This window comes from Lontra canadensis, unplaced genomic scaffold, assembly GCF_010015895.1.
Source record: "Lontra canadensis isolate GAN:19392208 unplaced genomic scaffold, GSC_riverotter_1.0 scaffold113, whole genome shotgun sequence".
Taxonomy (NCBI): domain Eukaryota; kingdom Metazoa; phylum Chordata; class Mammalia; order Carnivora; family Mustelidae; genus Lontra; species Lontra canadensis.
The window spans coordinates 484,556-500,912 of NW_022631107.1; the positions used below are offsets into that span (position 1 = coordinate 484,556).

At 39.8% G+C, this 16,357-nt stretch overlaps 1 protein-coding gene and 1 long non-coding RNA gene across 4 annotated transcripts; both read left to right on the forward strand.

The window, feature by feature from the left end:
* Positions 1-897: 897 nt before the first annotated feature.
* LOC116856838 lies at positions 898-13,687 on the forward strand. Its single transcript, XR_004380636.1, has 2 exons — positions 898-927; positions 13,488-13,687. It is a non-coding gene; the product is annotated as an uncharacterized LOC116856838 (long non-coding RNA).
* On the forward strand, positions 2,769-11,606 carry PRXL2C (peroxiredoxin like 2C). Of its 3 annotated transcripts, none has more exons than XM_032840475.1 (6): positions 2,769-3,031; positions 3,475-3,543; positions 4,429-4,482; positions 4,645-4,750; positions 8,587-8,718; positions 11,119-11,606. In XM_032840475.1, exons 1-6 carry the CDS (start codon positions 2,822-2,824, stop codon positions 11,181-11,183), a joined length of 636 nt encoding a protein of 211 aa, XP_032696366.1. In that variant the 5' UTR covers positions 2,769-2,821; the 3' UTR covers positions 11,184-11,606. The 3 variants fall into 3 exon arrangements, with proteins under 3 accessions (XP_032696366.1, XP_032696367.1, XP_032696365.1); XM_032840474.1 differs by having other exon boundaries at positions 2,773-3,031; positions 11,048-11,606; XM_032840476.1 differs by lacking the exon at positions 8,587-8,718 and having other exon boundaries at positions 11,048-11,606.
* Positions 13,688-16,357: the final 2,670 nt, after the last annotated feature.

Below are 16,357 nucleotides of genomic sequence, written 5' to 3' on the forward strand. Positions count from 1 at the left end.
CTTAGCTTCTTGTTGTCTGTGATACTTCACAAACTGCTGCATTCCTACCTTGTTCTAAGGCTTAATACAAAAATATTTAAATCACTGTCTCTCTCTCTCTCTCTGTCTCTCAAACACACACAGAGTGGAACTAAAGGAGTTTTCTTTAGTGATGAAAATGTCCCCTATTTTCTTGGGATGTGAATAACAGAGGTGGACAATCAGGAAAAACTCACTCAACTGTGGAGAAATGCATCGAAAAATGACAGAGTAAAAATTATCAGTACAAACTAAATGGTCAATACCGGAGTGCTCACTGTACAATTCTATTTGGGGGCATGTTTTAAAATGTCCCATGATATGTACACCTGAAACTAATCTAACTACTGGAATTAAAATTAACAACTAAAAAATAAAATGAAAAATAAAAACTCCTTGCTTAATCAAGGTAAAAAATATGCACATCCAGTGACCCATTCATTATTCTCTTGGGCATATACTCAACAGCAATGCATAAACATAAGTCAAGAGACATGTATTTTAAATCTTACAGTGGCATTGTTCATACTAAGCAGAATTCTATTGGCAAAATGAGTAATAGTTATTCACAGATATAAGAATTGGGAGGAAAAGGCCACTCATATTCTTAAGAAATAAGTGTTAAAGATAATTTTGCTTTTTATGTTTAATAATTGCATATCAAATTATGTAATGATTTATGTTTTGATCATTTCCCAGTTGAGAAGGAGAGAAATTTTTTTAAATGTTTATTTATTTGATAGAGATCACAAGGAGGCAGAGAGGCAGGCAGAGAGAGAGAGAGAGAGAGAGAGAGACGAGGAAGCAGGCTCCCTGCCGAGAAGAGAGCCCGAGGTGGGGCTTGATCCCAGGACCCTGGGATCATGACCTGAGCTGAAGGCAGAGGCTTTAACCCACTGAGCCACCCAGGTGCCCGGAGAAGGAGAGAAAATTTTTAAATAAAAAAGTAAAATGTCCATGATAAAATGTTAGAAATTTTTAAATTAAAAAATTAAAGATTTATTTTCAAAATAAAATTTAACTTGGAGCGCCTGGGTGGCTCAATTAAGCCTCTGACTCCTGATTTCAGCTCAGGTCTGGGGTTGGTGAGTGTTAGGTCCATTATTAAACGAAATGAGACTGAGACAAAGTAAAAGTTATTTAAAGCTTTATTTTACGCCAAGTATTAGAAATCAGACTGATTGGCCAGGGGAAAGAGACTGAGACAAGGTGAAAGATATGCAAAGCTCTATTCTACTCTAAGCATTAGAAGTCAGACTGACCGGCCAGGGCTGTCTCCAAAGACAGCCACCACCTCCAGCTTACAGGCTCAAGAATTGATTGACTGACTGACTGGTCAGGGCCGCCTCCGAAGAGGGCGACCCCTCCCCATCTTACAGACTACCTTTTATAGAGCAAAAGTCTGGCCACACATAGGTAGCCAATGAGATTGTAGTCATGTTAGGTCACACACAGGTGGCCAACTGAATTACAATTTACCCTATAGTAGCTGTTTGACCCAACCTATTACTCTGGTCAGAATTAGTGCTCAAGGTTGGCGCCCAAACGGCGGGGTTTACATTCTTTGGTGGTTAGGGAAAAAGTATGTGTGTTTCTTACTGGTTGGATGTCTCCACCTGGCCCAACTCGTCCTTGAATTCTGGGCTCTGTTATCAGGAACTGGCAGACCTGCCCTTGTATTCTGGGCTCTGTTATTAGGAACTAGCTGACCATATTTTACTGATTTCCCAGACTTGCTTCTAAGTAAGTTTCTCTGGAGGGAGGGGGGGAGGGTCACTTTAAGTTTTACTGCACCAACAACAAAATGGCTTTTAACCAAGATGGAATCGCTCTGGCTAAATAGGTCCTTACAGTGAGTTCAAGCCCTGCACGGTGGAGACTACTTAAAAAAAAAAAAAAAAAAAGTCTGCTACTAGGGTGCCAATCCCCGGACCCTGAGATCATGATCCGAGCCAAAGGCAGTCACTTAAGGACTAAGCCACCCTGGTGTCTGTCCCCCAAAAAGCCTTTTTAAAATTAAACTTTTATTTACTTGAGAGACAGAGAACGCTCACTTGGCCAATGGGAGAGGAAGAGGGGGAGGGAGCGAAAGTCCGAAGTAGACTGTGTTCAGGGTTGCTGAGGAGGGGCTCAAGCTCACCACCCAGAGATCAGGACCACAGGGAAAATCAAGAGTCCAACGTGCTTAGCGGAATGTGCCACCCAGAGCCCCCACCACCACCAAAAAAAGTCTTATAAATAAATAAATAAGTAAATAAAAGTTAATTCCACACGTAAGATGTACATCAACGTTACCTCAAGCAAAACAAAACAAAAACAAAACACCAGACCTAAGGAGGGGATGGGTTAAAAAACGGAATAGAAGAAAATACAACAAATCTGTTGGCTCACTGATTTGGTTGTTCTGAGCACACCCAACCTCTGCGCAGCTAGACGTGTCCCGTCCTGTCCCCCGCACTGCCCCGACTGCCAGCACCCAGGACCCCGCGCCCCAGCTGCGTCAAACCCAGCGAGGCAACGTCCCCTGTGCTCCGCCCTGCGCTCCGCCCCGCCCCTCCCAGGACGGGCTCCGCCCCTCCCGGGTTGCGCCCCACCCCGCCGCGAGTAAGCTGGTCCGGGCCCCTAGGGACCCCACGTAGCCCCGCCCCCTGGATCCCGCCCCGGTCCGCCCTCCGCTCCGCCCCGCCCTGCGCCCAGTGCTCCTCCCGGATTGCTTCGCCCTGAGCCAGGCTCGGCCGCGACCCGGCTCGCCTAAACTGTGCTGTCCGCTTTGGGGACGGTGGGCTCGTACCCGGGCGAGCAGATGCAGGGCGCAGAGGTCGACCCCGCCCTCGCCGCAGTCACGCGGCAGGTCAGCGGTCTCGCCGCCCCAGCCACAGTCCCGAGCGGCCCAGAGCGCGGGCAGCCCCTGGCCGCTGCGGTGGCGGAGCTGCCCGTGCTGGACGCCTCCGGGAGGCAGGTGCCTTTCGGCGCGCTGTTTCGGGAGCGTCGGGCTGTCGTAGTCTTCGTGAGGGTGAGCGCAGACAACGGGGAGGCCCGGAGTAGGGACTTGGCCGGCAGGCTGGGATGGAGGTTGCTTCTACAGCTTCGGCTGGGGGGACATCGGGTCCTTCGAGAGGTTCAAGGCCCGAGAGCGCGGTCCCGCTGGGCCCTGGCCCTTCCCGTTGCCGTCCACTAGAGGCTTCCGGAATGCGAACCGCTTCTCTCGCTTCCTTTATTAGAATGGAAAACCAGCCCTCCAAGCCAAGTCCCTTTTCCCAGCAAACGAGAAGGCCTAGGGGAGTGGGTGCGGCCCAATATTAACGCCTCTCGGGCGCCCTTTGCGCCCTTTTCTACCCGCTGTGAGTAGCGTTAATTAGCGTCAGTCATCCTATCATCATAACGAAGTACTTGGTCTTTTCTGAGTCCTGAGGTATTAGTTGCTAACTTGTCCTTTTTGCCGTTTTGGGATTTCAGCACTTCCTGTGTTACATTTGCAAGGAATACGTAGAAGATCTGGCCAAAATCCCCAAGAGTTTTTTACAAGTAAGTTTCCAGAGACTGAACAGCAGCGTACCCTGCTTCAAGGCGACCTTGTCAAAGTCACCTGTCATTTCTAAGAAGCAGGGTGGGGTGAGGTGCAGAGGACAAACACCTCTCCAGAACAGACCCCCTTGCAAGCCCAGATTATCACCTTCCCAAACATCTCTCCAACACTTTCAAAAAAAGAGAGAGACGTTAGAGATCTATTTCTGTCCTGCTTTATTCGCTACTGCCTGCTTATAAATATACTAACTGTAATAATTTCGTTGTTAGTAACCTGTTGGCAAATGTTGATAACGACCAGAAGCACAAACGCTAGAAATTATTTGATTTCCCTTATTTTTTAAGTAAGAACACTCCAAATAGTTCATTATAGGAAAATACAAATATAGCTTAAGGGTTGAAATTTGTATTTGTTAGGCTGTGCCTCCCATGTTCCTGTGACAACCACATACATATGTTCTTTGTCAGGCACATATACATTTGTCCCCAGGTGAGCTTTTCAGTGAAGGAATTGGACAACCTTTGTAAAACTAAGATCTGTTTTCATCAGGTGTTATGAATAGGGATGTGAAAAAATAAAACTGTCTGATTAGCCCTACTTCAATAATTTTTATTCTTGTTTAGTGTACGCCTTTGGAGGGAGCATAGATTTTTTTGAAAATTATTGAGTATATTATTTTGAAGTTCTTAGCAAGAGATTGACTGAATTAACAACATTTTAGCATACATTGCTTTGCTTTGACTCACACAATTTTGCTGTTTATTCCATTCTTCTATAAGCCTGTAGGTGGCATTAGAATGGAGCAAAAGAGTTGGGCAGGGGGAGGTTTTATAAAACATATATAATTTCTGGTAATATGTACTTGTCCCTTTCCTCTCCTGAAGGAAGCAGATGTCACTCTAATAGTGATTGGACAGTCATCCTATCATCATATCGAGGTAAATATATCAGAAATTGAGAAACTAACAAATCTGTTTCAGACATAAAAATTATTTTATTTGAAACATTAAGTGTAGGTTAAATTTGCTAAAATAAAGGTAGGTTGTCATTACTTTTCTCTCATTTTTACTTAAACAAATTCCAAATACCTTTTTTTTTAGCCTTTCTGCAAACTGACTGGGTATTCTCATGAAATCTATGTTGACCCTGAGAGAGAAATTTATAAAAAATTGGGAATGAAAAGGGGTGAAGAAATTGTCTCCTCAGGTAAGACATGACACGTCTCATCAGAAAACACTGATGGTGCATTTGCACATTTCTGTATGTATGCATAGGGAAACAAATGGTAAATTCATAAATCAGGCTGCTTTTTATGATTCTGGTAAGTGGGCCAGGATACACCAAGCTCTCAAAGATTTATTTCCTGGGTGTAATGACATAGAAGTCTATTTGTGAAGTACTAAATGCGTGAAAAAAGCAAGTTGCAGAACAGTGTTTTAGGTATGATTCTATTTTTGTGGAAATAAAAATAATTTTCATAAAGATTGAGAGTAGATGTGTGTGTAATGAACAAGGTTTTAGAAGATATTGCCATGCTTACCCCAAGGTATGGAAGTTAGGAAAGTGGCCTTTGTATTTTTAACAAGTTGTGGCTAATTCAGGCACAGTCTGGGGTGACATGCCAAGGAATTTGGATTTGTTCTGGGGGAGTGGGGATGTCATACAAGCATTTGAAGTGGCGAAATGATAATCCTCTGTCCAGTGTAGATGAGTAATTGGAACTCGCCAAACCAGAGCTAGTATACCATTGTAGTAGGTTGTAGTAATAGGCTAGAAAGAAATGTCAGCAGATATGGAGAGAAGGGGATGGGTCAGGAGCTATTTATGACATAGAGTTGACATGATCCCTTTACTGATGTTTTTAAGGAAAGCAGCCTAAACTTTATTAAAACTAATGAGCTAGAATAAACACACCAAGTGTGCTCTTTTCTTTTTCTTCCTGGTATAGGAAATTGCAATGTATACTTTGTGAACCTTACTTAATGGTAGATGGTTTCTGTGTTCTAACAGTCCCAGCATGTGCAAGTTGTTTATCATTTAACACTTTAGATCTAAACTGCGAGTTTCACCTTAGTAACACTTCACAGTTCATCGGCTCAATAAAAATACAGAATTGCAAAGAAAACAGTTGAATTCTAAACAAAATATATGCTTATAATTATTAGAGATGGTATAGTCAAATCTTTTAAACTCCTGTGACCTGTGTTCAAGGGCTGTATTTCCAACCAGAAAATATTATTCTCTCATAAAATCATCTTTTAAAAGTTTCTCTCTGGGGCACCTGGGTGGCTCAGTGGGTTAAATCCTCTGCCTTCGGCTCAGGTCATGATCTCAGGGTCTTGGGATCGAGCCCTGCATGGGGCTCTCTGCTCAGCGGGGACCCTGCTTCTCCCTCTCCCTCTGCCTGCCTCTCTGCCTACTTATGATCTCTCTGTCAAATAAAAAATAAATAAATAATTTTTAAAAAATAAATAATAAAATAAAATAAAAGTTCCTCTCTGAAAGAGCAGAAATTTCAGAATCAGTCTCAGAATAGTCCCACTTGAAAATTAAGACTCTAGGGGCACCTGGGTGGCTCAGTGGGTTAAGCTTCTGCCTTCAGCTCAGGTCATGATCTCAGGGTCCTGGGATAGAGAGAGCCCGCTTCCTCCTCTCTCTCTGTCTGCCTCTCTGCCTACTTGTGATCCCTGTCTGTCAAATAAATAAATAAAATCGTTAAAAAAGAAAAGAAAATTGAGACTCTAAAAAATATAATAATGATTTTAAATTAGTGGACATTTTATAAAAACAAAGAATAAGAAAATAAAGCCCGTAAATGCCAGGGAGTAATGTATTTGTAGAAGACTGAAAAACAGGAGTTATAGACATAAGAACTAAATTCAAATGGGCAAAATTAGATTGTGTTTGAAGCAAAGATTGTTAAATTCTAGGTCATGGAATCTTCAATTGAATTTCTAAAATTTTAGAAATATTAAATGACCTCTTTTTTGGATATGAAGAGATAGTTTGGGTTTCTGAATATTTATTTTAGACACAGAATCTTAGAAAACAGTAAAATTTAGTTTTTTACTCATGTCTCTAAGGTAACAGGCCTGTATTTGTTCCTTGGTCAGATAAATGTCCATCATGATAGAAACATGAGAAAAATAGAAGAGAGGAAGGGAAATGATAGGTATCTGGAAATACTAAGGATTCAGGCAGGTTAAAGGCCCCATAACCATCAAAACAAAAAGCCGAAAGCAAGACATAAAAGGCAGGGATAGCAGAAAGATAAGTTACAAGAAGGGTAAAGAGAGTGGGTCCCTTTGCTCAGAGGGAGCGGAAGTGAAGTATTAGTCACTGTGGGAAAGAAGGTGGAAAAACTGACAGCCGAGGAAGATGGACAGGCAGCTGGAGTAGCCGTTGTCACAGACAACTCCCAAAGTCTCAGTGGCATGGTACGGTAGAGGTTAGTTCTTTTTCTGTTCAAGATGGGTGTATCTATTCAGATGTCTTTCCTCCGAGTAGCAGTCCAGGCAGGGTCACAGGGGGAAGGACCCAGGCCCCTTTCATCTTGTTGCTCTGTCATTTTCAGCCTAGGGCTTCCAAGAATGTAGAAGGAACATGGAGGTCATAAGAAGCAGGCCTGGAAATGGCCTGTATCATTTTACTCACGTGTTAGAACATAGTCACATGGCCATAACAAATTGCCAGGAGGACTGGAAATATAGGTTAGCTGTGGGCCCAGAAAGAAGAAATGGGTTTTGATGAGCATATATTAGTCTGTGCTGCAGTGGCTCTTGAAATAGTTGAAACTAATAGTTTCCTATTAGTAGGTGAGAGATTAAACAGGATAAATGATGTATTAAAAGGGAAAGCATTAAGGGCACCTGGCTAACTCAGTCAGTACAGCATGTGACTTTTGATCTTGGGGTTGTAAGTTCAAGCCTTGTGTTGGTTATGGGGAGGACTTAAAAATATAAAAAAAAAAAAAAAAAGAAGAAGAAGTGGGGCACCTGGGTGGCTCAATCACTTGGGCCTCTCCCTTCAGCTAAGGTCATGATCCTCAGAATCCTGGGATTGAGTCCCATATTGGGCTTCTTGCTCCACGGGGAGACTGCTTGTCCCTCAGCCTCTGCCTCTCTCTCTCTCTCATGAATAAATAAATAAGATCTTTAAAAAAGAAAAAGGTGGGACGCCTGGGTGGCTCAGTTGGTTAAGCGGCTGCCTTCGGCTCAGGTCATGATCCCAGCGTCCTGGGATGGAGTCCCACATCAGGCTCCTTGCTCAGCGGGGAGCCTGCTTCTCCCTCTGCCACTGCCTGCCACTCTGTCTGCCTGTGCTCACTCTCTCTGACAAATAAGTAAGTAAAATTTAAAAAAAGAAAAAAAAAGAAAAAAGAAAAAGGTGGGGGAAAGCACTATCAGTTTGAGAAGTCTGTAGCGGACATTTTTCTGTGGCAGATGATTGGGGTATTTCATCACTTTAAAGTAGTGGTTCTCCAGTAGGGTACATTTGGTGTTATCTGGAGACCTTTTTGGTTTGTGACAACTTGGTGAAGCTACTGTGGCATCTGGTGGGTATGCAGGACGGTGATGCTGCTCACCGCCCTGCAGTGCACAGGCTGAAGACTTATGTGGTCCAAAATGTCAGTTGTGAAAGGCTGAGAAACCTCTCTTTGAAGGGAGAAAAGAAGACAAGTTAACACAGGAAAACACAAGAAAGAAACTTTCAAGGGGAATGGGCAAAAATGGGTAAAGGGGAGTGGGAGGTACAGGCTTCCAGTTATGGAATGATTAGGTCATAGAGATGACAGGTACAGTATAGGGAATGTGGTCCGTGTTTTGTAAGAGCATCGTATGGTGACAGGTGGCAGCTATGCTTGTAGTGAGCCTAGCTAAGTACAGAGCTGGGGCATCACCACGTTATATACCCAAAACCAATGTATGTCCTGTGTCTACTTAAAAAAAAAAAAAGAATGTTTTATAGAAGCACTACATTATCTTCTGATATCTAATTGAATATAAAATGATAATATCTAAAGACAGTTCTCATTATTTCAGGAAACAGCCCCCACATAAAATCGAATATACTCTCAGGAAGCATTCGGAGTCTGTGGAGGGCAGTGACTGGCCCTCTTTTTGATTTTCAAGGAGACCCTGCTCAGCAAGGTGGAACCCTCATCTTAGGTCCAGGTAAACATCAAAGCCCGGGTCCAGTGGCACACTTTTTGTGCCTTTTAGAAGTTAGGAGGCCACACAGTTTCTTCATGAAACAGATTCCACGTAAAAATGGCAATTTGGCATTGTAACAGTCACGATTCTGTACTTGTAGGAGTTACCTTTGTTTGCTAAGGCTTCTGTGTATTTTGGTGCCCGTTACTGGATATAATGTGCCCATTACTCTGTGCCTGAGTGATTTCAGGTATTTGGGATGGGAAAGTCAGTGGTGGTTGGGTGAAGTGTATGTGTCAATAAAACTTTAAAAAGTTCATGGAAGAGGGGCGCCTGCATGGGTCAGCCGCTTGTATGCCAGATACTTGATTTCAGTGCAGGTCATGATCTCGGGGTCCTGAGATTGAGCCCTGTGTGGGCTGCACTCAGCAGGGAGTTTGCTTGAGATCTCTCTTTCTTTCCCTTCCCACCCCTGCCCCCACACTCACATGCTCTCTCTCTAAAATAAATCTTTTTTTTTTAAAGTTCACAGAAGTGAACATTTCTACATAGAACAAACCATCACCCCTTTTATTTCCTTTTTTTTTTTTTTTCCTCAACAGAAGAATCAGTCCAGTCACTTATATCTAACAAGGCTAGAAAACTTACTCAGTGTCAGAAAGCAGGTCAGCTGCAGGGACAACTCATTCAGTAACAATTACTATAAGCAATGTAGTTTTAATAGCTTTATTGATCAGTTTGGACCACCTGAAATTTCTTTAGCTCCACACTGCTAAATGGTTGAGTGTTGGATCTCTACCATGGTCAAGTGTTACAGTCAGGGACAGGCACTCACATATAACAGTGTAAATCACTAAGTTGTAAATTGATTTTCTTGGTGGTTCTTCCTCTTTAAAATTGTCCGCATAAGCGAGCATAGCTCCTAAGAGTTATAAAATTAACATTTGCTTTAATGAACTCCACATGTCTAAAAGTCTTTAGAAGGAGGCTTTTGACCAAGCATTGTGGCTTTTTGGCTTTCTGCAGCTGGAGCACTTTAGCTAGCTAAAACCTGTAATTTAAATCTCTCTTTCCCTCTCTTGTGAATTTACATCAGTTAAACTAGAAAAAAAAAAAAAAAAGACAAGCCTTGTTTTATGAGAATGAGTCCTCTAGATTAGCCCTGAATGACCTTGAGCCATAGTTTTGGATGGCTTGTTTCTATCTTCAGAAGGTTTTGAGTCCCTAATCTCCATGTCTCAGCATCATTTGACTACATGTTCAGGTGTGTAAGAGTGACAAGCACACAGAGAGCATCATTTGTGTGCCAAGCTGAGAACATACCCAATAAGGAGAATATTTTATACTACCTGCTGGAGGAAATGTAGCTTCTCTAAGGAGAGAGCTGGGTGTACTTATTTACAGAAACTTTCATGGTTAAACCTGTATTTCATTTCACCTTATTTGATAATAAGCCAATTTATGATATTAAATCTACAGTGATTACTGTAGACAGCACGTAAGTACAATGCAGAAAACATGCCTCTTTTTTTTTAAATTAAGATTTTATTTATTTGACAGAGAGAGAGAGCACAAGCAGGGTGAGCGGCAGGCAGAGGGAAAAGCTGGCTCCCTGCAGAGCAGGGAGCCAGATGTGGTGCTCAATCCCCCAGGACCCTGGGATCATGACCTGAGCCAAAGGCACATGCTTAACTAACTGAGCCACCCAGCACCCAAAAACATGCCTCTTATAATATTTAATCTTATGTTTTAAGTTAAAATTCTGGTCTTGAATCAAAGTAAAAAAGACCCTAGACCTATAAATTATGACCTTTCAATTTGAGCAGATAAAAGGATTGTGAATGTCTAAGTGTATTGTAACTAACTGTATCAATGCCCTGATTTTTCAGCCTCTTTTGGTCTATGGTTATAATGCAGATAGGCTATTAAATCAGTGTTTGGCAGTGAATTTTTTTTTTGAAGCAAGCGATTTATTCCATTATTACATTTAAGAAACAGATGTGATTTTCCAGCTTTGATATTTATGCTAGTTCCATATTCTGCCTGTCTGTTTGACAGGACATTTTATTTAATTACATCTAATAAAACCTAACAGAGGTTATAATTTAAGAATCTTTCCCCTTGGATCTCATAAAACATTAAGTATCACTTTTATTTAACCATAATTCTTGTCATGCTTTATTACTTTAATTAAAAATTATTAGGGCATTATATAGAGAATATTATGAACTCCAGGCAATTAATTTTTCCCTTTAGACTAATTAAAAGTTGAAAAGATTGCTGGTTCTAATAAGCAATAAATCTAATGAATAATACTGTATGCCAACCATTGCCTTTTATTCTCTCCTAGGTAACAACATCCATTTTATACACCGTGATAAAAATAGGTTGGATCACAAACCCATCAACTCTGTTTTACAGCTTGTAGGAGTTCAGCACGTGGACTTTACAAGCAGACCTTCGGTTATCCATGTGTGATGGTATAGACTGTGGACCCTTGGAATATGACCTGAAATGTTCAGAGTATGGTATCCTTGTGCAATGTCTAGCTTTTTGGCTTTTCACAGCCTTTGAGGAGTTATGAAAACACGAAGAGACTGTGTACTAGTTATTTTGTGCTGGGAGGCATCAGTTGTCAAAAATGTGATATATATTTATAATTCTGTAGCTTTTAAAATTTTATGTAAAATTAAAAAGTTTGTTTATATAAAACTTTAAAAGCTATAAAATTAGAAATACTATTCTTTATTTTACATTATGGTATATCCATTAAATGAAAGTTTCTGTTGGCCATTAAAATAATAAATTCTTTTGAAGAACATATAAATGGAAAGGTAAGCAACTCACCACCATTTTATCCAGTAAAAAAAGCAGGATATCAAATTCTATAAATAATATAATCATTTTTTTTCTTTTTTTAAAAATTAACATATAATGTATTATTAGCCCCAGGGGTACAGTATGTGAATATAATCATTTTTATATGTTTATATTTTTGTATGCTTAGGAAAAAAGAGAAAAACATCAGAATATTGCCAGGAGGTACCTCTATGTGGTAGGGTTACAGGTGTCTTTATTTTCTTTTCCATACTTTTATCTCTGAACTATTCTATAATGAGCATGATTCATTTTTTTGGCCAGGAAAAGTTCTTTAAAAATTATATGAAGAATATATTCCTACATAACAAGTTCCACAAAGTTGCATTTATATGGGCCACTGTCCACATGTTTCTATCCTTATTGCTTTACTCAAAGGAAATATAGCAGACCAAGCCTTTGCATAGCCTATGTTCACAGCACCTTGCACACCCATTACCCATTTCACTAGGAATTTTGCGGGGAGGGGTAAAAGGAGAAAAAAATTTCTTACGTATTTAAGATATGCTTCAGTATGCTTTTTGAAAGAATTCTAAGAATTGTTTAAACTAAAAAAACTTTATAGCTTAAATGTACACTGGTTTGGCTGCCAGATTGCTTTTATTTAGTGTATTGTGGTCATCTTTTATAGGTTTAGTTGGGAAGAAATTCTTTTGAAAAGTACAGTAAGATCAAAATCTTGGTAATTATTAGCAAGTATGTACTGCTTTGAACTTAGAAGCTTTTATATCAGGCATATGAGGTCACACACAAATATATTTTAAGTATCCAAATATTTTAATGTATGTTTGTAAAAAGTCATGTTTTTAATCAATAAAAATGAAATTTCTCATGACATTTAAAATTAAGCAATTTTGTGCTGGTTTTTATAGTAAGGAAGGACTGGTGACCCAGATCCATTTGCTGATTTTAGGCTTAAAACTGCTGAATCATAGCTTACACAAAACTTTATGTATTTATAAATGTATAGCACATTTTCCTAAGATCCATAAATGTTCTTTATGTGGCTTCAGGGAGATATAGGGAGATACAGGGAGATACAAACAGTGCAGTGGTAAATCACCAACCCAAACAAACATATTTAATGCAAAAAATCTTTTTTTGTTGTTAAGATTTTTTTTTTTTTGGTGGGGGAGAGGAGCAGAGGGAGAGGGATAAGTAGATTCTGCTCTGAGCACAGAGCCAGATGAGGGACTCAGTCCCACAACCCCGAGATCGTGACCTGAGCAGAAATCTAGAGTTGGATGCCTGACTGACTGAGCTACCCAGGCACCCTGATACAAAAATTATTTCTCCTAGTTACTGTGAAATATATAAACATGTGCTGTACCAAATAATGTACTAGACTCAAAATTTTGAAAACCCTTCCTACAATAAATACATAGAAATACTATTAGAAGAATGCTATCTATGACTTCCATGGTGCTGATTATTTGCCAGGTAGTATTCCAAGTGCTTAACATTCATTAGCTCTATAGAACTGACATGGTCATCATGCCCATTTCACAGAGAAGAAACTTTTTTTTTTTTTAAGCCGAACTTTTAATAAAAAAGTGAGGAAATGACCAGGGCCAAAAGCAGAAGTAGAAACAATGCTGATGACCATGCCCTGAAGCTGTGGGCTGCTCTGTGGTTTGTGCTCATCCCAGGAATGTTCCTTGGCCAACTGAAAGGCCTCGTGCAGTAGAGGGTTAAAACTAAGACCACCACCTAAAGTAGGGCCTGTGACCTATGCCTGCAACTTGAGACTTCCTGGAGCTTCTAAGAGCTATAGCTGCACCGCAGTCAGATCCATCTATGGAGCCCAGTGAGGAAGTGTTGTAAGACTTCTACAATGAATCAGACGCAACAAAAATTTTAATAAAATGAAAGTGCGTGTTTAATTTAAAAAGTAAATATTTTTGTTTTTCAAGAAGATTGATGATAAGCTAGTAATCTGCATAAAATTTTTATTTATATTACCATCTACCACTGGGGCCAGAGTGATAACATGGACCATGTGAAACTGAGGGACAAACTTTCTAAAGAAGCAGTATCATCTACTCTGAAGATATTAGTTATTTTTTTAAAAGTGTTCCAGAAAATAATTAAAGATGTGCAGTTGCAGAAGGTATATTTACATATCATTCTGTGAAAAATTAGTTTTAGTTTATTTAAATAGCCTGCATGCCCAACATGGGGCTTGAACTCATGACCCTGAGATCAAGAGTCACATGCTCTACTGACTGAGCCAGACAGGCACCCCTAGTTTTCATTTAGAACAGAGTTCTTTTAATCCACTGAGCCACCCAGGCGCCCCAAGAACAGAGTTCTTTTAAATTAATTTTGCTCATTTTCAGTTCCAAGTTTTCTTGTACCCATATAAAAAATGGAGTGGCAGCTATTCATATGCTGGCTCTGTTAGCAGAAAACTTTGAAAATAGGTATAAGATGCCAATTTTATATCTGTATTATATAAATTTGAATGATTACCTATTGTATAAGAATAATGTCCATACTAAAATAAGAAACCTATAGAGCAGAGTATTCTTGGAATTTGTTGTGTATACATATAATGTATAATTGTGTCCAAGCTGTCAGTCAAAATAGATATTATAATTGTTAAAATTTAACACATTTTTAAAAACTTTTTTTATTGTGGTAAAATACACATTACAAAAATTTACCATTTTAACCATTTTTAAGTGTACAGTTCAGTGACATTAAGTATATTCATAGTATTATGCAACCATCACCACTATCCATCTCTAGAATTTTGTCATTATGTCTTACTGACACTCTGTACCCATTAAATAATACCTCTCATGGCAATCGCTGTTCTAACTTTCTGCCTCTATAAACTTGATGACTCTAGGAACCTCTTATAAGTGGAGTCAGATAATATTTATCTGTTTGTATCTGTGTGATTTCACTTAGCATGAAGTCCTCAAGGTTTATCTGTGTTGTATTATGTACCAAAATTTCATTCCTTTCTAAGGCTAAATTATATTCCATTGTACATATATATATTTTATTTATCCATTCATCCCTCAATGGACATTTAGATTATTTCTACCTTTGGGCTACTGTGAATAATGTTACTGTCAACCTTGGAGTACATGTATCTGTTTGATTCCCTGCTTTCAGTTCTTTTGTGTATATACCCAGAAGTAGAACTGCTGGATAATACTGGCATTCCGTGTTTAAGGAACCACCAGACTGTTTGTTTCCCAGAGCAGCTGCATCATTTTATGTCCTGCCAGCCGTGTACAAGGGTTCCAATTTATATTCTCACCAACTTGTTTCTATTTTTTTAGATGTTTATTTGTTTAAGGAATCTCTATATCCAACCTGGGGCTCAAACTCACAACCTGGAGATCAAAGAGTTGTATGCTTGACTGAGCCAGCCAGGTACCCATATTATTATTACCTTTTTTTTTTTTTTTATAATGGCCATTCTAATGGGTGTGAAGTGATATCTTACTGTAGTTTTGACAAAATTTATCAATTTTTAAGCATGTATACACAATAACCAAAGGAAAAAAAATCTATGAGCAGTTGATGTGGAGTAATAATTTTTTTAAGGTAAGCTCCATGCCCAGTGTGGAGCCCCATGCACGGCTTAATTTCATAATCCTGAGATTGAGACCTGAGCCAAAACCAAGAGTCAGACACTTAACCAACTGAGCCACCCAGACACCCCAAAAGTATCCTCCATTTAACAAAATTTTTCCTGAGCTTAACAAGTACCTCAGTACCTGAAGAGACAGAACATTCTCCATTTGAAATGTGGACTATGGGGCACCTGGGTGGCTCAGTTGTTAAGCATCTGCCTTCAGCTCAGGTCAGAATCCTAGGGTCCTGGGATTGAGTCCCGCATGGGGCTCCCTGCTCAGCCAGAAGCCTGCTTGTCCCTCTCCTGCTCCCCCTGCTTGTGTCCCCTCTCTCACTATGTCTCTCTGTGTCAAATAAATAAAATCTTTAAATAAAATGTGGACTACAGAGAAAAATCAAATGAAGAGGTCTACAATTCCAAGTCAATTAACTACAAAATGCAATGTTAGAGAAGGTTAAAGGTAATTTTATTTAAAGTAAATTAAAAATAATTTCAATTAATATAAACTACCACAACTGAACCAGGAATAAATAGAAAACCTGAACAGACCCATAACCAGTATGAAGATTGAAACAGTCATCAAAAATCTTCAAACAAACAAGAGCCCAGGGCCAGAAGGCTTCCCAGGGGAATTCTACCAAACATTTAAAGAAGCATTAATTCCTATTCTCCTGAAATTGTTCCAAAAAATACAAAAGGAAGGAAAACTTCCAAACTCATTTTATGAGGCTAGCATCCCATCAAAAAAGAGAACTACAGACCAATATCCTTGATGAACACAGATGCGAAAATTGTCACCAAAATACTAGCCAATAGGATCCAACAGTATGTTAAAAGGATTATTCACCACAACCAAGTGGGATTTATTCCAGGACTGCAAGGTTGGTTCAACATCTGCAAATCAATCAATGTGATACAATACATTAATAAAATAAAGAACAAGAACCATATGATACTCTCAATAGATGCTGAAAAAGCATTTGACAAAGTACAGCATCCCTTCTTGACCAAAACTCTTAAAAGTGTAGGGATAGCGGGCACATGCCTCAATAGCTTCAAAGCCATCTATGAAAAACGCACCGCAAATATCATTCTCGATGGAGAAAAACTGAGAGCTTTTCGCTAAGGTTAGGAACACGGCAGGGATGTCCATTATCACCACTGCTATTCGACATAGTACTAGAAGTC

What these genes read in the sequence shown, in the direction of transcription:
- PRXL2C (XM_032840474.1), top strand. Translation starts at nt 2,822, where the DNA reads ATGCAGGGCGCAGAGGTCGACCCCGCCCTCGCCGCAGTCACGCGGCAG. An exon ending in CTGTCGTAGTCTTCGTGAGG is followed by an intron (nt 3,032 to 3,474) that starts GTGAGCGCAGAC and finishes TTGGGATTTCAG; the next exon opens with CACTTCCTGTGTTACATTTG. An exon ending in AACCCTCATCTTAGGTCCAG is followed by an intron (nt 8,719 to 11,047) that starts GTAAACATCAAA and finishes ATTCTCTCCTAG; the next exon opens with GTAACAACATCCATTTTATA.